The sequence below is a fragment of the Phyllopteryx taeniolatus genome, chromosome 14 (assembly GCF_024500385.1).
Source record: "Phyllopteryx taeniolatus isolate TA_2022b chromosome 14, UOR_Ptae_1.2, whole genome shotgun sequence".
Lineage (NCBI taxonomy): Eukaryota > Metazoa > Chordata > Actinopteri > Syngnathiformes > Syngnathidae > Phyllopteryx > Phyllopteryx taeniolatus.
This window is the reverse complement of record NC_084515.1, coordinates 18,637,665-18,658,419: the sequence shown is the minus strand read 5'-3', so window position 1 is coordinate 18,658,419 and position 20,755 is coordinate 18,637,665. Positions and strand designations below refer to the sequence as shown.

General features: G+C 43.5%; 1 protein-coding gene across 2 annotated transcripts in view; it reads right to left on the bottom strand.

Moving 5' to 3' along the window:
• Nucleotides 1-6,970: 6,970 nt before the first annotated feature.
• LOC133489093 (pre-B-cell leukemia transcription factor 1) overlaps nt 6,971-20,755 on the bottom strand; it is a 65,080-nt gene continuing 51,295 nt past the window's right edge. The window contains exons 3-9 of one of the 2 annotated variants that reach the window (XM_061797814.1): nt 20,339-20,583; nt 16,949-17,139; nt 16,272-16,407; nt 15,519-15,678; nt 14,693-14,805; nt 12,004-12,093; nt 6,971-7,701 (exon numbers count right to left, since the gene is read on the bottom strand). In XM_061797814.1, the coding sequence (XP_061653798.1) occupies nt 7,609-7,701; nt 12,004-12,093; nt 14,693-14,805; nt 15,519-15,678; nt 16,272-16,407; nt 16,949-17,139; nt 20,339-20,583 (1,028 nt within the window). In that variant the 3' untranslated portion in view covers nt 6,971-7,608. The remainder of the gene's footprint in view (nt 7,702-12,003; nt 12,094-14,692; nt 14,806-15,518; nt 15,679-16,271; nt 16,408-16,948; nt 17,140-20,338; nt 20,584-20,755) is intronic. The other variant, XM_061797815.1, reaches the window with a different exon arrangement.

Here is a 20,755-nt window from a genome sequence, read left to right as displayed (position 1 = left end):
TTTTATATGAAATGCAATGTCCAACATGTAAAACACATGAGCAGAAATGGCCTTTTGTGAAAATTTTTACTCATATTTAAAACCCTCTCAATTGCTCCTCCCTCTTCCTGTGTCCTAATAGGAGTCGTAATGTTAACTTGCACCCGGTCAGTGTCATTTTGACATCTTGGATGTTCTCGGGGCGGAAGTGGCGACTCAGCAAAGGTCATACAGAGAGACTGGAAGAGTAACAGAAAGTCATAGACGTAAACATCTGAAAATGTATTACTCAATGGAATATGAAGTATCAAATGTCTTCTTTTCTAATTGATGCATGTTGCTCATTTCCCTTTTGCATGCAGTTGCCATGTTCCTCAGTCCCTGCTCAATGCAGAGATTTGAAAGAGACAAAAATATGTCTATACATTTGGATTCTCGGCGTAGTTTGGCGAAATCATGGCGCAGACATGAAACATGGGAACTTTTAACGTTTTCAATCGTGAAGAAAAAAAATGCATCCTCTCCTGTGGAAGAAAAGGAAAAAAACCTGCTTTTGTAACATTGCCACCTAGTGGAGGAAAAGGAATCTTCGCCTCATTGCTGAGCTTTATTCTGTTTTGTACCTCATTTAGATTCATATTTTTCCCCCCTCCATTATTGTCATGCATATGCCTCGATTTGCCTTCACGAAACTTGCAGTGGCCACTTGCGGTCTCGTGATGCGCGTTGGAATGGGCGGCGTGACGTCACGCGAATATGGCATTCACCGCCCTGGGCATCATCATCATCATCATCATCATCACCATCACCAGCAGCAGCTCAGCTGAGATGCACAGACAAGGTGTCTGGGCCGCCCTCCCCTGCTCTTCCTCCTCCTGCCTGGCAGCAGCTGTAATTACGCAGCGCGCAACGATGGCATCCGCGGAGGCGCATGTCGACATCAACATTCCACTTCAATCAGCACCTCGGAGGGATGAGGAGGCGTTAAAGCCACGCCAAAGTGACAGAATCCATCAAGAACGGTGGGAAATGATCACCCTCCGGACAACTTTGGATCACACCGGGGTGGTTACAACGGAGCACGCGAATCTTCACAAAACAAAAGTGCACTACCGATTTTTAACGTCTCAACCGATGTTCCTTGGCGCGCTTAAAATGCGAGCGACACAGCACACCGCGCGCGTCACGATGTCCGGTGTAGTACCAAGACTGACCTGTGAGGGGCAGCGTGGTGCCTCGCGGCGTCCAGACTGAAGGAAAACACAAAGAAGAAGAAAGCGTTGAACCTGGGCTACAGGTAGACATGTTGGATTGCAATTTGTTTGTTAGCAGGAAGACACACGCGCGCACACACACACACACAAACACACACACACACAACTACACGAGCAAATTCCATGAAACTTTGTGTAGGAATAAGAATCCATTCCCCTATCAAATCCTTGCTTTGCTGTTGCAGTCCACTAGCATTGGGGTCATGGGGTGCAGTGAGCAACAAGAGCCTGCAGATAGAGCTACAGGGCTGGAGTTTTGCTTGTCACGCGTTTTCAATTTCACATGTTAGAAACTACTGGCTGCATGCTTACACAACACTGCCTACACTTTTGTTTGATACATCCCGTGACAGATATACACCTTATAAACATAATAATTGCATTACACTTCGTCGCACCGACACAAACAAACGCACACCGTATCAACATAGGGTGCGTTGGGAAGTTCACTCCGGGCGCGCTCTCCGCTACCCGGAACCTTCGGTAACTCAGAGCGTTGGAAGAATGTGTGCCACTCGATATAAGTAAAAGTGACACATTCAACATGGCGGATGTACTGACGCTTCCCTAGCGTCGTACACGTTAGTAGTAACGTTCTAGAAAGTGGAGCACGCTCTGTCTGTGGGCGGCGCGGTGGGAACATCGGACTGAATTTCCGAACGCACCCTATGTTGATACGGTGTGCGTTTGTTTGTGTCGGTGCGACGAAGTGTAATGCAATTACGTGTTTATAAAGTGTATATCTGTAATGGGATGTATCAAATAAAAGTGTATGCAGTGTTGTGTAAGCATGCAGCCAGTAATTTCGAACACACATATCAGTCAGGCATGTTCAACATTGATTAAAAAAAATAAATAAAAAAAATTGGAATAATGCTACATTAGATCATAATATTTCACGTTGAATAAAGTGACTTTATTCCTGTAAAATTAAGATTTGTTTTTTCTCGTTTGAAATATTACTTCATTCTCATAAGATTAAAACGTTTTACAAACTTAATTTTTACAACAACGAGAACTTCTTTCTCAAAATATTATGACTCTATTGCCTTCATAATATTACAATTTTCTTCCTGTAAAATAATGTCTTTCTTTTTTTGGAACTTTTTCCCTGTTTTAATGCAACATTATTCTTGGTAAAATAATGACTCGTCTTGTAATATTTCAACTTAATTTTCATATAATTATGTGTCCATTCACATTCCTTTACAACTTTTTCTCAGAATATTACAACTATTTTCAGAAAAATAACTTTTCTTGTAATAATTTGACTTTATTGTCATAAAATTACGACTTTTCTCTTACTGCTACACTTTTCTAATAATATTGTGGCTGTATTTGTTGTAAAATAAAAAATTGTTTGGGACTATTCTCATGAAATTGCTGTCATTGTGCTACCTTTAAAAACATTTTCTTGTAAATGACTTTTTTGTAAAATGACCACTTGATTCTCATAATATTACTACATTTTTGGCTCTTGTAAAAATATTTTTTCCATTATATTACAACTTTATTGAGATAAATTGCCTTTTTTCTCCAAATGTCTGAACTGTATTTTTTCCCCTTTTCAGTCAATCCCTAACACGCTTTGTAATATATGGATATCCTGGTATTGTATGATATCATGTTTTTTTTACACTGTCACTTTACTGTTTTTATCCCCTAGAAAGTAATTGTAAGTAACAGTCTTAATTTAATTATAAATGATTAGCTTTTTCTTTGGTCATCATTCCCTGTCTGCAGCTGTAATTCTATTTGTGTTCATCGTTCTGTTCGTCACATTTCAATCTTTAAATGTTAGCTGCAGGAAGTATAGAAACACAGCTAAGATCTCAGCAAGCGTTACGAGCTATTTTCTTTGCACTTATAAATTGACATTTGTATGCTTCGCTTTAATTGATCTTAAATCTGGAACTGACGTGTTCATTTGTACTCAGTTCTCGTAGTGCTTGATGACTGATGGCACCGATCTGCGAATAAAGTAAAGCACTCGTCTGAAAACGTCAGCTAGCTTTCGCCTATGCCGTAACACTTCAATTTCCCATCTGGGGATCAAGGATTATATTTACTGTAAGTATATTTACCTAAACGTGTCTGTATACTTGTCAGTAGAATGCAAGTTTCTGTAGGTGTCGTCGTAAGGCAAATAAAAAAACGCATGCACTGCAGGTGAAAGGTCTTTTTGGCGCCGGCCGATAATGGCGCGCAGCCACACAAAAGCTTTGTGTCTTTGCGGTGAGCCACGTGGCACGGAGGCCAGGAGACGGCTCGGGATGAGGCCTTGTCACATTTGTTTTTGACGCCCGCGACGGCGGCGCGGGCGGGCTTCTTCGGCCCCCTCGGGGCGCGGGCAAGCAGTCTGGCTCTGGCATTTCACACTCACTCAGCAGTCAAGGCCTGTGACCGTCTGCAGACTTCAGCGCCAACTGCTACCTTCTCCCCTCACCCCGTCGTCGCTGGGCCAATTATGAATATTCACTTGCGCTGAAAGTAATTCTGTCGGACATGCCACTGTCCTGCCCGATAATGTCAGCCTTGTTGTGTGGAGGATTTCAGGGGACAATCTGGCAAGGATGTGGCCATTATTGTGCTGTCTTCTTGTTATTGTGGTTTCCCCACTGTTTGTTTGTGTTTTTGTTGGCAGGATTACACACAAAAACGAGCAAACCGATTAGCGTGACACCCTGTGGAGGGGCGGGGCAAGGACGAACCTCATGAAATTGTGATGCTTATCTGGATCGAGGGGTAGATCCATTTTTTTTCATTTCTTAATGAAAAAGGCATGAATGTTAGTGGCAACAATCAAGCATGCGCCAATGGTGGTCATCCAGGCGATCTCATCATATTAAAAAAAATAAAAAATCAGTCAAGTGGTAGAAATCGGTTCAGAAGGTCAAAAGTGGTTGATGTCCTCTGGACCTCTTGTTTGTAGTAAGTTATTATTTCATTGCATTTTCTTAAAAAAAAAAAATAAAATCCATGTTTAGATGTACTATAGTGAAAAACAAATCTAAAGAAATGACCATGAAAAGGTCAGCCCTTTTCCCCCCCCAAGAATAAAAAAAAAAAAAAAAAAAGTCATTTTTGCCGCTTTTCAGATAAGAAGCCACAATTTGGCAAAACATTCTTTTCAACTTCATGTTTGTCATGTATGCTTTAAAAAAAGCAAAGAACAATCTGCTGATTTAAATGCTAAAAGCTTCCCTAAAGCCAGCAGTAAAATGAAAACGGCGACTTTCTTTTGTCAGGGACTGTAATGTGTGCCATTAAGTCAGACAGGAGTAATTACGAGGAACGAGATGCTCAGCCATGAAAGGACGACGACGTCGACTTGCAGTGTGTCACTTTGGCTCACTTCCTGTTATTCCATGGCGGCAATGAACGAGCGCATTTACAAAAGCACACTTTCATGTTCACAAAGGTAAAAAAAAAAAAAGAGCAGAAAAAAATGCTGACGTACGATCACGTCATCTATTTCGTGTGTTCAGAACCCTTTTGAAGAAAGCAAGTCAAGCGCAATGGTGCACATAAATACACGTGCAGGGTTGACAAGCTAGTTTACGAGCAGAGGCGAAGCAAAGAAAAATAAGAGCCCACATTAAGCTTAGCAATAGAAAAAAAAAATAAAGCAGTACAAAATCTTAAAGAGGCCACGCACAACAAATGGAAAAAAAAAAAAGTGTCTAGAAACAAAGTTGCACTGTTAGAAAAGGCAAAACAATGACGTTGTCCCTTCTATAGTGCTGAAAGGTTAACATTGTTAGCATGACCTTGCGTCTTTGGATGTAGAAAGAAATCAGTCAGAGAGTTACAAGGCAACGTTTACATCAGTTTTGGTGCTTACGAATGGACCGACTGCATACAACAATCACAAAAAGACACAATTGACCAGAACCATATCATGTATATATATATATATATATATATATATATATATATATATATATATATGTGTTTGGTTTAGTTTTTTTTTCCTACATCAAAGTGTCGTGAGCCGTGAGCAAGTTGATCCTTTCGTGGCGAGTACGGCTGCGGATGGAGCTGCTGTTCATGTGTGCAACTCTATTAACATAATGACTTCCCCGTTTAAATAGATTGTGGTCCATGTCGTCAAACGCAAACTCGGTTAGAGATGTCCTTGATGAACTTTCTCCTCAGATTTTCTGTCAGTTTTAGGACTGGAGCGCCACACACGTAAGGAAAGTCAAAAGTATTTCGGATACAGGATGTTGATTGGATACACCAAACGAGCGGCTCTCGGAGTGGACTCTTTTGGTTACGCCAGCATTTCAGCATGATCGGAAACGCCGAACAACACTTTGATGATAGCTGTGAAATTAGGATGACACTATAAAAAAATAAAAAATAACAAAAAATATTTAGAGTAATATTACGAATAATGTTGTGGTGTTAGGAGAAAAGATGACGGTAAAGTCATAATATTATGAAAATAGGGACTGAATTTTTCAGGAAGAAAATCATACAACCTCGTTTTGTATTTAAAAAAAGTCAACTTTACAACAATAAAGTCGCGATATGATGAAAAGGAGCTCAGAGTTGTGCAGGAAAAAAAGCCGTAATACACTAGTACAAGAACAGACAACAGCTTGCAAGAGAGAAGTTGTGATATTACAAGAAGTAATAAAACTACAGTATTAGAAAATGTAATTTGATGTCATTTTTCGACAATGAAGTCATAATATTATTTTTATTATTTAAAAATTATGAAAACAAGTTGAAATTTTACTACAACAAAGTCATAATAATCAGAGAATAAAGGCTTGAACACATAAAGTCGATGGCAGTATTTCTAATTATTTCTCGAGTCGTGGTTCTTAATTTCATTTTGCTGCAATTCACAAGAAATTAAGAACAATGAAGAAGATTTTGTTTAAAAATAGCCTCTGACAGGATATGTACAGTGTATTATATTTTCACAAGCCGTTTCAAATGAGTTTTTACGTAGCACCAAAAGCATATTGCTCGCCAGAGGCTGAGCTGCACTGTATTTGTTGACTATCGGCTAATGTGCGAGGCAGCTACACTTCCTGTTGCTCACCTAATATGTTCCATGTGGTAACTTGAAAAATCCAAATTCGAACAGAGTACATGTCCGAGGCCCACCCAAAATGGGTCCCCGACCCACCAGTTGAGAATCCCCGCTCTCGTGACAAACATGGCTACAGATCTCAGAATATCGTTTTCACGTGGGAATTTTGATATTCACGCGGTAAAATTAGAATGTTTTTTTTTTCCCCGTGACATTTTGATTTCTCTAAATACAGCTTTCTTTTTGTAATATTCGATAACCTTGGAACATTAAGACTGCAATCTTTCATAGCTACGCCTTTACTACTGCGCTAGAATAGCTTAACCACAGAGTACGGCATGTTCTGACTTTGAAATTTGGCTTACGTCAGGACCGTCGGGACGGGAAGTTCGTAAACCGAGGAAGCCGCTGTAATTGGATTTGCAGTAGCTGCAATTCCATCTGGACACGGACACGGACATTTTCTTTTTTTTTTTTTTGCTAACAACGACTTTTGTCTTCGGTGTGCATGGAAATACATACAAATGGATTTGATGTTCCCATGGAAAGTTTCCAACTTTGAAAATTCCTGGAACGTGGCCCGTCTCGGGAGGGGCGACGGCAACACGAAGCTCCGCGTTGGACTCGAGGACGTCCTCCGCCCAAATGAACGACGTCAAGCTTGGCGGACGTGATGACAAGTATTTCTTTATTGTTTTACGGATAACATACTTCACAGGGTTACCTTAGAGGTGGACATGTCCCGACACAAACTGGGTTCAAAGACGCCGGAGACACAGGTGGGGTGGGGGGTGGACATACTCGGATCAAGCACACATTGTAAACAACGGAGCAATATTAGTCTAAAATGGCGTACCATAGAATAAGTGAGAGACAACGAAATGTAGAATAAGTAAGAAGATGTGCGTCTTGCTCGCAAAGACAACTTTTTACAAAACAAATCCCGGTCACTGACGTTTTTCTACTTTCTTCTTTGAGTGGCTGAGAGGTAGAACGACGACTAAAATCAACCTTTATTTACTTTAGCGGTTGAAACGGTTGAATCGTAAGTCAGCCCAGCCCTCTCAAGAGAATAGAACAGAATCGAACGTGCGCGTGAACGCTGTACAAAGCTCTCCGCTGATTTCTTTAGAATTTCAGTGTTTGTATCCCAAATGTCCAAGCAGAGGAAATACGATTGGTTTTTCGGGTTTCGGCTTTTCCACGGAACCTCTGCGCGCAGCGGCATCGTGAACTCCTTTGTTTTGAATACTGGGAAGGTCAGTTCTGCTTTTTATACAGGTGACGGCGGCGCGGCGGGAAGATTCAGTTGGAGGTGTCCGAATGAACGCTTCCAGGTCCTTCCGTGGGTGATGTCACTGATGAAGGGGTCGGAGCATCTTGCCAGCCGCCGTTTGTCTGCAAACAAAACGCAGGAGAGCTTTTAACATCATAGCGAAGAGTGAAACGAGGACCGGCAGGGTATAATGCTTCTTAATACCACCCTGCGTATCGTAACAATCTCCAGATCCGCTGCAAAAAAATCCATCCCGAGACGCCGTGAGCAGCATGTTTGACGACCGAGCTGTTATTATTGTTAGTTTAAAAAAAAAAAAAAAAAAAATCTTTCTGCCGCTATTAAGCATGATTTCAAAATGAGATCAGATCAAATGAAAATGAAAACAATTATGACTACAGAATGAGGGAGACAAATGCTGTAATATATCAAACAGAAAATCAATATACCGAATGCAATTCATTAAAAACAAGTAATACATCTAAAATCAACATATAAAATACGAATTGCAATATATTATACAAACACAAATCCTAACCCTTTAATACTATATATATATATATATATGTATATATTTAGAACACTTTATATGTATTATATAAAAGTAATAATACAAACTCTAATAATATAATAGATGTACCATATTAAATACAAATTTAACAAATATCAAACATACAAAATCAATATTCTGCATACAATACAAATATATATATATGTACAAAAGTACATAATTGAAAAGGATATAGGAAAAAAATTACATGAATTCATCAAATCAAAATGGCATCAAAAGGCAAATTGCATCTCCTCCAACGACAGACTCCGTTTTTACACGCGCACCCTCGCACGCACAAAAGACGACGCTTTTGAAAGAGCTTCATTAAAAATAGCAGTGCGCCAATCGTCCCTGAACGCCATTTGAGAATAACTGAAGGGCTGAAACCAAAAGATATGCGCACACATTCATATATGTCAGAATAAAAGAAGAAATTAGAACAATAACAATAAAAAAAATCTCTCTTTCAAAGTCGTCTCAAAGGTTGGCTCAGGACCATTAGCGACATCCATTGCAATTTCAACGATTACATGAAAATGGCGACGTGCTTTTCAGCCGCCGCTTATTTCGCAAAGCCTGTTATTTAGCGTAAAGGCTGTCCGTCATGTCATTCAAAAGCGAGCGGCGAGGACAAAAAAGACAAGCGGGACAAAACATTTCTTGGCTCTCCGGGAGAGGCGACGACGCCCACCAGCAATTTGCGGGGGAACAATTGTTGTTCAAGGATGGAGGAGGAGAATCTGAGGCGGAAAGAAAACTACAGCACAAGCATCCTTGTCCACAACTCGGGTTTGAACTGGGAACATTATATGAATATATACATTCATCTTCACTTTTCAGCACTTCAAATTCTTCTTCTTTTTTTTTAATTCATTAGACCATAAATGGGATGAAATAATTCTTCCATAAACGTAAATATGTTGTGTTGTTTAGATTGGTGCAATAAAACCAGTGGAAAACGATGGAGTCATTAGTAGAATTCTAAAATAATAATAACAATAATATAAAAACAATTGTTGTACATGCTAACATGTACAGTTTTCTAAGCGAATCATGCATCAATATTATTTGTTTTTTGGTTTGAAAAGGATTACTCCATAATTAGAATGTTGTACATGACAAAATACATTTAGCATAAAAAAGACCGTACTTTTGCAATAAAAGAATCATAGCCAAACAGGATTGGAATGAAATCAAATGAAATCATACATTTGGGTCACACGAATGATAATCCCCCAAAATTGTTGCTCATGTTTCTTTTTCTGTTTTATTAAATCAATGTTTTCATACATTTTTTTTGGATTCAAGTGAAGGGGAAAATGCATAAATATTAGTTGTTTAAAAAAAAAAAAAAAAAAAGATTCCAAAATGGTCACGTAGGATGACATAATAGATTTTGCATGAAATACACGGGAAGACAAGACTGAAAATAAATCAATCAATAAATAAAATCAAACTGTGTGAAAATGTTCAATTCATGTCGCCGGAGCTTATTCAAATTTTACATGTTGGCATTATTTTCCTGGTGTTAAAAGCAATAAAATACGGCGGCTGCCTGGTTTGTTTTGGCTCACGTAGCGTAACATGAAATGAACAAGGACATGATATGTCATCTCCAACTAACGTCCTTGTTTAGATTTGAAAACTACCTTCAGGCACTTTCAAAAAAGCTTGTATATGTATCCTTGACGTAGAATCAGGACAAATTAGAAGCTTTGTTCTGGGACTCTGTAAAACATGAACTGTGTAGCTTTTGATCCATATTTCAACATGTTTGCTTATGGCCAAAGCCGCTGCCACTTTTGCATATTTCCACCGAAAGACGTCTGCTTTTATTGCTATGATTGGTAAATAATTGCAGTGGGACACCCCGTCGAGCCTGTTGCACGTCGCAGCGATCTCCACGCGCGGATGTTCTTATTATAGCGCGGGCGCGCGCGAGGGCTGTTGCGGCCTTGTCAGTGCGGCTGTTTGTGCAGATGAATGATCGGGCCGATGTGCTCGGACTGTTAGCCCAAAGCTTCGCTCCCTCTGTCCCCGCCACTGTCGTATTGATTCTGTTCAGCCCTGCGCCGCCTGTCGCTGTGGATATACATGTTAACACACCGCCTCCGGTGCCGCCGCCTGCCCCGACATGCCACGCCACGCCTCGCCTCGCCCAGTCCAGCCCGTAGAAAAGCTTACTGTCCTTAGTTAAGACCTAGAAAAGTCGAAGCACTGCCTTCAAAGGACGAGCTAAGGATTTATTTAAAGGAGACATATTATGGAAAGTTGACTTTTTAATTGTTTGTACACAAATAGTGGGTCTCTGGGGGGTCTGCCCACCAGTCAACTGTGAAATTCTTCTGTTAACGGTCTGTTTCTGAAAATGAGTCTCGAAGTCAACCGTACTGAATTGCCCAATTGCGACAAGCTAAGTTCACAACACTGAGTAGCCTTGCTTTGTGACAATGCCCTTGCTCTGCGGCGGTCCGGTCGTCATGGCAACGAAAACTGTACTTTGCATTTGCATGAGACGGCCTGACCCCCCAAAAATCAATTGAAATTTGAGCGTGACGAGTGGATATTAAGTGCGCTGTAATTCTTTGTCCTTTGTGTATTTTGACATTTTGGGAGACATTTTAATGACGAAACTTGGGAACTGTTTTCTTTTTCTTCTTTAAAGTCATTTTTGTGATTTGTTTCGAAATATGTTTGAAGATAAAGTGGGCCGGGATAGGCTCCAGCAGCCCGCGACCCCAAACAAGATGGATGGATGAAGAGAAGTGCTGAAAACATGTCCCAAGACTGAGAACAATTTAGCTCGGAATTGTTGAGAGCAGCATTAAACTCTTTTTCACCTTCTCAGTTGTCTGTTTTTTTTTTGGGGGGGGGGGGGGGGGGGCTAAAACAGAGTCCAGGTACGCAGTCGGGAGTTGCCCCTCCCCTACTATATAAGTACTGAGCGTCATCATTTCCATCAGTGGCTATGTGTCGCAACTGCAAGTTACTTGGTCGTAGTAACATGGGAAATTTCTACCACTACGGCGTAGTGCGGTTTGCCATCAAGCTATCCCTACAACCCCCCCCCCCCCCCCAAAAAAAAGCATCTTCCCTGAAGCCTAATGTGTTTTGTGTTATTTAAGCTACAGTTTCTCTGCCGTGCGCACCCACACGGCGCTCGGAGCAAGGCGAACCCGACGGCCCCGCCGCCCCACGCCAGCCCACCTCGGCGAGAGTGAGTAGCCGCCTGCGATCAGGCGCAACTCGCCACACAGGAAACTGTTTCTAACATGCGCTACCTCGCGAGCTAGCAACTAATGGGCCAGCGAGCTCGCCAGTACGGCACCGGTGTCGTACAATAAGTGGGCGCCTCGCGTGCGTCCACATAACAGCCGCGCGTCAGGGAACTGTTGTCTGCCTGCCTGGAAGATATGGCATGCTTAAATTGCCGCAGCAGCATGGGTTACATTTTGAATAGTACAACCACAAGCAGTGAGCAGTTGTATAATTTATTCTCATAAACAACCACAAAACCTTGACGCAGATAATTAGCAACCGTAACGCCTCTAGACGTGAGGCAGGGGGGGTTTGAACTCTGGTCGACAAGGCAGAAGAGTGTTGTTGTGCTCGGATGACACCTGTGTCCTTGTTCCCGTCCACTGCAGGTGTCGCGCTAACGCTAATGTCCCCCGACAGGCGAATTCAGGCCGCTAGCTGCCTCATTGCCTGCCACCCAGGGCACGGCCGCAGCGGAAGGGGGGGAGCGGTCGGCGGTGGAAGTGTCGGGGCGGGCGTCATTGGGGTCGACTCGCTGGACAACGGCCCGACTGAGACGAGCCAAGTGTGGTGGCAGCACGCGCACGCCATCTTTTCATGCTGGCGTACTTACGTTGATGCCCTGTGGACTGTACATCTGGCTGGCGGCGAGGCTGTCACTGTATCCGCCGGTCTGGCTGATAACATGGCGAAGGGTATCCACCTGGAACAATGGAAGACGGGGAGCGGGGGGCGGGGGGACAGGGACACAGAATAAAAGTCCAGGTCGGACAAAAGGTACGGATAACAAAGAGCAGCGTGCGGCAGAGAAGGTCAGCGCGATAGTAAAAGGCGAGCGCAAACAGGACACCATCGGTGCATAGGATGCTTGTACAAGCTTGATAACATGCAAAAGGACAAGATATGATGATGAGACACATTAGGAAGGCAATATTTGTACTTTGGGATGCATCCGTGTTCACGTCTACTGCTGGACTTTTCATATGTCAATTTTCCTTCCCATGTTACTTATTATAATATAGGAATCATTTTTTTTCTTTGAAGCTGTTTTTAATTTTTAATTTTTAACTAACTATGATCATGTTCCATCCACAAATGCATAAACAGTCACTGATGTCCTCACTTAATGTTGTGAAGCCCTGCTTCCAAGCCATGAGCATCATAACAATAACAAGAATAATAATAATCAAAACAATAATAACAATGCTCCACGAGTCAGTGAGGATGTAGTGCACTCCCTTTGCCTCGATTGTTTTAAAACATGATTATTCAAAGATCAACAGCTGATTCCAACAAAAATGACAACATTCTCAGCAATCAATGAACAGACTTAAGTCCAAATGTACCCATATCCATATTTTTATTCGCTCAACTCAGCGCGTATTCTTACGCCATCGAGCAAACTAGTTCCTTGCGCGCCGTTCGTAGTTTGGAAATGTCGTATGTCGGTGCCGTCGTAAACTGAGAATGCCCTGCATTTGACTGTGTGGGTTTTCTTCAAATGATATGTCACTGCATTTGTCTTGCGATAATAAAGAAGGGTTGATTTTGTTCATTCTTGATCAACTCTTCCATGCCAGCGTGTTTGGCTGCAATCACTGTGATGAACAGGGTGCGCACTACATTATTCAGTGGAAGGAGGTTTTTTTTTTCTTCTGGAAAAGTGCCATTTTCCGTGTTCACTGGGATTGACTTTGCAGCTCTTGGCAGCAGTCAGCCAGGTTATGCTTGAAAAAGCGCACCTGCCATTTGGGTTCCGCAACAAATGACTCGACTCAAGGCTCATTTAGTCAAACTTTTTTTTGCCTTCCTCTTGTGGAATCGCACGGAGCAGTCGTGACATAGTCGTAAAAATAATACATTAGGAGGAGTGGTGAGGGGCCAACCCCGAAGAGCGCTTTACTCCCTCTGAGAGTTGTCACATTTGCATATTCATGTCGACCTCGGGTGTGTCCGGAGCTGATCTGAATAGAAAAGGCTGCGTGTGAGGGGGTGTTGGATGGGTTGCGGAATGCTGCCAAAAGCACGAGAGAATCACCGCCGGTGGTGTTTCCTTAGTTCCCGGTGAAGACTTGTAACACTCCCGACCGCGGCGCCGGACATCTGCGCCCGTTGGGGCAAGGTCGCGGGGGCACGCTACGCCGGCGGCTATGCTATGGCTACGCACGTCTGGGGTGCTGACGAGCGTTGCGCCACTTCCAAAACTGTCCACCGTCGTCTGCTCAACGACGCCTTGACAATGGCCGCCGTGCTAACGGAGAGCCCGAGGCAGAGCACGACCTCCGTGTCTGGTGGAGGTCGAGCTATTGTGTTCATCTCCAATTCAACTTCGGTTGAACGCTTCGACCTCCACCAAGGAGGAAAGAGATTTTCCACGGAAGAGTGGGGCACGGCCTTTTGCCTTTTTACCGATTAAAAAAGCAGTACGAGCGCTGACTATACTTAGTAAATTCCTTGCTCTGATGTTTGTTTGGTAACCGTGGTTTCTGCTACTTGTTCAAAGGAATTTCCTTCAGGATCGGTGAAAATTCCGGCCATCTCGGGGCATCGAACAGGGCGCCGTTCAAGGCTTCTCAAGTTTAGTAACTAACAACTCGGCTGCTACTGGATAGACAATTTATAAAGTATGTACCTACACCAGGGGACACAAATACCAATTAAGGGGGCAAAATGTGAGATTTTCCCGCTCTTCTGAGCAAAGTGAGCAAGGACCTGATTACCTGTCGTCTCTACAAACAAATCTTCTGCGCAATTATTCTGCAGTGTGGGGTGTGTAAATAGTAAATTTTCCTCTCCGATCTGCTCAGAAAAAGGGACGACGATCATAAATGTTAAACCTTGAATATTTACGATCGCAAATGGAACGATAGCCAATTAGGAAGCGCCTTGAAGCTTGACACAAATAGAGGAGCAAGTGGCTGTGTTGAGTGTTTGTGTGCCACTGCCACTGCAATGTACTTTCCAGAAAAACAAAGTTAGCCTAGCTTCTATTTCCTTTTCAATGACTACTCGTTCTTCTTTCCGCGTCTTTTCCATCAGTCTGGATGTCGTGTTTGTCCGACGACAGATTTTTGGTGGCGCTATGGCTATGCGAGTACGCCACACTCGAGCATTTTTGTGTTTTTTTCTTTTTTGCCTTGTTTGAGTTTGCACTCTAATGTATGAACCTTGGTTACATATGCAGGAAGAAGTTACTGTACTCTACGAATGAAGGTGTACGTTTCATCCAAACGAGTTTTGTTTATCCGACCGAGGCGCATTGTTGTTCTACGTGCCGTGTTGTAAACTGGAGAGGCGCCTACCTGGGATTGTATGTTGGCCCCAACCTGCCCCCCTTGGTAAGAGTCCCCATTGAGGGACTGCACACTCATGAACAAGTCTCCGGAGTTTGACATGTTAAAGGAGCCAGCAGAACCTGCGAGCACGACAGATGCAGAGGAGGAAAAGAAGAGAACGAAAAGGGACAGAGAAAGGAGTTGAAAAAGATCATGCATAAGCAAAAGTGCATTAGGTGGGTTAGTTTACGAGCGCAGACGCAGCGGGTCCACATTAAAACATCTCTGAAGCGTAACTCAAGAGACAGAAGACAGATAATCGTCTGAAAACTGCTTAAGTCCAGTTCAAACTAGCCTCATGGATTCTATCACTGTTTGTTGTCCACGCTGCGAGTATTTCATTAAGGAAGCAATAATTGATCTGCAGGAAGACCCAAAGAACGGCGTTCGGCCTTTAATGGAGCTCAGCTCCCCAGATGTAAGGAGAGCAGGGCGTAACTTGATTTCAACACCCGGTTCTAATCCAATACTGCGGCGAAAGTCTCTTTATGACAAAAGACTCGGCTTGCCCTTTGACTGGCTTAATGGCATGCACAAGGTCAACCGGACAAGAGGCAGGAAAAATTAAGAACAAAAGGGTCAATAATGAAGAGAGAGAGAGAAGAAAACGAGTGTCAGATGGCGGGCTAAAAAAAGAAAGGCAAGGGAGGCCATCCAGTACCGACTGGGTTACTTCAAGCAAAGTCCGACTAAAACCAAGAGCCAGAGAATAACGATCTGACTTTCAGAGCTGATGCAAACATCTTTGTGAAAGAAAAACAAACATCTTCCGATAGCCACAGCTCTCGCTCACCTGCTGAATTGGGAGTGGAAGGCGAGTTGGCCTGGCTGCCGTGCGCCGACACGCTGGTGGCATTGACCGCGGTCCTCGCCGCGTACATGTTGGCCTCCTCCTGGAACTTGCCGATGTTTTTCTTGTAGCGGATTCTCTTGTTTCCAAACCAGTTGGAGACCTTTTTCGAGAGCACAGACCAGATACGGCGCTTAGTGTTCGTCTGCACCGCGCTCTAAACAGAACACGCTGTTCGCTGTGGAGCCGCAAATCACTTCACTTTCCCTCAAGTTGATAGCTTTTATTCTTTTGCTCACTTGCTTGGTTGTTTTCAGGCCCTTTCAGTGTATTTGACAATAGTACACCAGTAGATAGATAGTACAACAGATACACATTTTGAGCAATTACGTGGCCATTTTTCGGGTAAATAACCATATTTGGTGAATGGAAATCACACGCCTCACTATAAGGCAGTAGAACCATGGGATTGCAGTACAGTATTTGATTGCGTTAACAATTTGAATAATACATTAAAAAAAACAAAAAACAACCAAATAAACAATCAAAATCATTTTTTATATTCAATAGGAATTGGCTTTATGAAAAGTATTTTCCTACAGTATGTTTAATGAATCTGCATCATGATGTGTACCTTATAAATTGAAGAACTGAAATCAATAAACACATTTCTAATTCATCAAGATGCACACGAGCAGCTCATAAACCCAAATCTTTGGTGGAAGTGTCGAAGGTTTCTGGGTTGCCGGCGGTCACCTGGGAAACCGTGATGCTGCATTTCTTGGCCAGCTCTTCTTTGGCCTCTTCACTCGGGTAAGGGTTGCTCAGATGGGAGTAGAAGTACTCGTTTAGGATCTCTGTCGCCTGTTTGTTGAAGTTCCTCCTCTTTCGCCTGAAGCAGAAGACAAATGTTTTTTTTTTTTTTCCCGTCGTAACAAATAGTAGCAGTAATAACTGTTTATTTGCTCCGGAGAACCCGCTACCACTGTGAAGCAGTGTAATGCTCAGTCAGATACTAAAGGATGATCTTCAATGATATTCAAAAAGGTTACGGATGAGAGAAAAGGTGTTGCCATGGCAATGGCAGAGATGCTATTCTCCCTATCGAAGCCATTGTGTCAGCCAAATGAATTGAATACAATTTTTGTGTAATAATCTGGAAAAAGTAATCTGATATAATAAAATACATAAAAAAGAAATATAGAAGTATAAAGACGTTGTCTTAATGACAAACTTTCTAATAATGCATTGCAATAACTGTCTGAGGTTTAAATGTGCATTAAAGGGCTAAAATCAAATGAGTTACACACCATTAAACTAAAGATAAACACACTATTCATTGTCTGGCCGCTATCAGTTTAAAAGGACATTTTGGAAAAACAGAAGCCTTCGGAGCAAAAGACATGAAACAAGGTCACATGGTGCGGGCAGACCTGGCGTCGAGGAAGCGCGAGCGCAGGATCATGACGGCCTCGCAGGTGCTCTGCTTGAGCTGCATCTGGATGGAGCTGAACTTGCGGTGGATGATGCTGACCATGCGCTCGATCTCTTTGGGCGAGATGGGCCGCGTTCGAGACTGCTCCCGCAGCAGGTTCATCACGTGGGTGGTGAACTCGTTGCACGCCTGCGATCACAAGACGGGTTGGCGTTCAGTCCGGCCAAACAAAAAAAAAGCACCACGCTGACTTTTGAAGGGCTCCCACCTCCGCTGGCCGTTCTGAGCCTACTACTTGAAGCTCCACTAACTGTGACTGGCTGTTTGTCTATGTATTGCCTCTGACTGGCTGGCGACCAGCCCTGGGTGGACCAAGGCTGACCTTTTAGAGGCAGCACGGTGCCACAGGGCAACCGGACTGCGGGAAAATAGGAGGGGCAGTCGAAATGTAATGATCTTTATTTATTGCAATAGAAAGGCAAAACACACATATAAATAAAGCCCCCAAATTGGGAATTGCGTGGCTACTTTTCACAATAATCTCCATCTGTCCATCGATGAACAAGGGCATGGATGCCAGCCTCGTAAGGTTCAGTAGGCTGCCATTTTAACCAGGTTTGAATTGTTTTCATTTTTTTACAGCTTGCTTAGCTTGTTTGTCATCAGAGAAGTGCTGACTCCTAACTCCTTCTTTTAGTCCAAGAAAGTGATCATCTGATCATCATCGGGTGAGTAGGAGGCATGGGTATTTAAAACAATTATTTAAACTATGAACCGTGAACATTTCAGAAAAAAATACAATAAAAATTAGTAATTAAATTCGGCTCTGTACTTTTTGACTGTCCCTCGTACAAAGAATAATAAAGAGCTGTCGTAGAAGAAGAAATAGCAGAAGCTAGGCTAACTGTTAGCTTATCTGGTAGCTACATTGCAGTTGCAAACTCTTGCGTCCTGATTGGCTATTGTTCCCTTTCATGTCACATTCACGCAATATATGATCAGGCCAAACTTTTAAGATTTGCAATTATAAATATCCAACATGTTTAACACTGACAATTGCCGACACTGAGGGTTTTTCGAACAGATCGGGGAGGAAAAAAATGACGCTTAACACACCCCACACCACAGAGTAATCGCTCGTGATAATCTTTTAGAGACAGTTATTCATAAGACGGCTGTGTTACTCAATGAAATATTTTGTAAAATGTTAGAAAATGCTCACAATGTTCTAAAAGGGACCATTATCCACCACAGTGTGCTAAAATACAGTTTTTACATAATCCCGCACACATCAATGAAAGTAGAACAGATCCTATATTCAATCAGCCGACACAAGGTGCGATGCACGACAGAAAACAAAGGTGGCGCTGGGAGTGGTATAGTGACGGTGCTTGTGAAAACAAAACCAAAAAATGACGTCTTTGTGACAAGTGAAGGGAAATGTAAAACGACAGCAGGCTTTCAGCGCCGTGCACGTTCAAGAGGTTTAAAAGTGCGTCTCTCCATTCTCCGTGGTGCTCGTTCCCTCCCTGTCTGAATCAGTCACCGCGTGAGACTGCAAGGTGTCTGCTGCTTGTCAACACCGGGGTTACGTCAGTCAAAGTGACGCACCGAGCAGCCGTTTTGCTTGCACGCGTGCCTGACACAACTCATACGTGTGCGTGGTTGAGCTAGCTAGCGTGCTGACACGCACAAAAAAAAAATAAAAAAAAAAATGGCTCAGGTGTATATTGGCTTTGACAGTCGGCGATGACTTGCCATCCTCTGGAGAAGATGACAAAGCTGCTAGTGACGAGACGCTCGAGACTTTGGAGGAGAGCGGCGCTGTGACTGATGTAACGGCTGCCCGCAGTCCACGCTTTACTGAAACGTCCCTGAAAAGCTTGCCTTGTCACAAGGTGCCCAAAAATGGGGTATTCCGGCCAAATTTGAGCGTTTGACGCTCCTTTTGATTGAGGTCAGCAAAGGCCCGATTATCGGATATCTCTGGAAGATTATCCTGACCGATTATCGTGCGGTGTGGGGCGTGTTAGGATGATTTTTTTTCTCCCCTGCTCGGAAAACGGTCAGACCGGACATCCGTAAAAAAACCTGTTGATTAAGTACGATTGCAAATCAATCGTAAATACAGTAGTACCTTGAATACAGTGCCCCGATTTTAGTTTAGCGAGCTTCAGATACAACGCTGCTCGACTAAAGTGGGAAAAAAAGAGCAATTAAGTTACTGTAATGCCAACAGAAGTGGGTAAGGAGAGCCGACGTCCTGACACGCTTTCAGCCATTTATTAAGCGGAACAAACAGTCAAACGCAAATGCTGTACACAATGAGAACACGCAAAACGCGACTCCGGTTCCAGCATAGGCCGCGCCCCCGAATGCAGAGCTCAGATTACACTTTTGTTTGTTTGATAACAAGCCGTGTCATGAATTCGTCCCGTCTTGGACGAGCCAAGTGGCTCCACTACAAGCATGACACCTCGCCCGATGGTCGCGCGCTGTCGCCAAGAGCACGGTCCGACGACGCTGCGCGAACACACGGATACTACAGTAGCTACATACAGTAATGACACTATTTGTAATAGAGCTCTTGCATTATTATGTCGTTAGATGGCGCAGGTGTACCTAACGTTGTGGAAACTGATCTCTTGAAAAGGTCAGTTTGCTGACTCTCCGCTAGAAGAAGTCAGGGGCGGCTGACCTCTGACCTCGGCCTCGATACACATTCACAATCGAGCGCGGCAGCTGCTTCGACGCGTCCGTCGGAAATCAAAGCCACGCTACACCGGTTGAATTTTCTCTCCAGTGGGAGGACGAAGAGCAGGACAGAACATTGATGTGAACGATGAGCAATGAAATCATGAGAAAAGACGATTGATGGTCAGCTTTGCTGCCGTTGGGAGCATTAAATCCCATTAAACTTCAGCACAACCACTAATAGTCTACCTTTTCACTTGTAATGTTTGCAATTTAGGGACGCTCATTTGACTGGGAGATTTTGTGGAAAATCTTCAATCATTTGTTGTTAAAAAAGGGAAAATTGGAGGAAAAAACCCCAACTATTATCAGTAGGTTCAATTTAAATTGGGCTCATTACTTTCTGACTGCCCCTCGTATTATGCCAATCCCGAAGCTATCTCATATCATAATGTACATCTAGAACATTTTGTTGTCCATCATCAGATGTATTTCTTGATTTCTTTTGGTTGCAAGTAGACACTTCCTCTCATTGAAGGCTTTGGTGTCTGACCAGAAGAACTCTACCAAAAGGACTTCAAGCTCATGAAATAATAAAACGATTCAGCCGATGTGATCCTTTTATCGAGCTGCGGTCGTCTCCGGCCGAGCCAACTAACTGCTCGCTGTAATTTGCTGCGGTCGCCCCTCCTACCTGTTCATACTTCTCCAGCTCCGTGTGGTAAATCTGTCGGATCTGCGTCAGCTTGGCCCGGTAGTCGGAGTGCTCCGCCGAGTTGTCGGCGCCGATGCCCCCGGTGGCCGCCGCCGCCGCCGCCGCGGCCGCCGACCCGCCGCCTTTCTCGGGCCCGGCGACGCCCTCGGCCAGCAGCATGTTGTCCAGGCGCATCAGCTGAGGATCGGGAGGCTCCTCCTCCTGGGCGCCACGAATACTGAGCACTGGGGAGAAGACACCGAGACACGCTAGCGTCAAAACACTGACACCCACGTGACAAATTGTCACTCGAGGTAAAGCGAGAAAGAGAACGTTTTACGGCGACTCGGGGAGCGTCTTAACCATCTTCGGCGTCAACCTACCGAACCATCCGCCATAAAATATGGCCGTCATTTT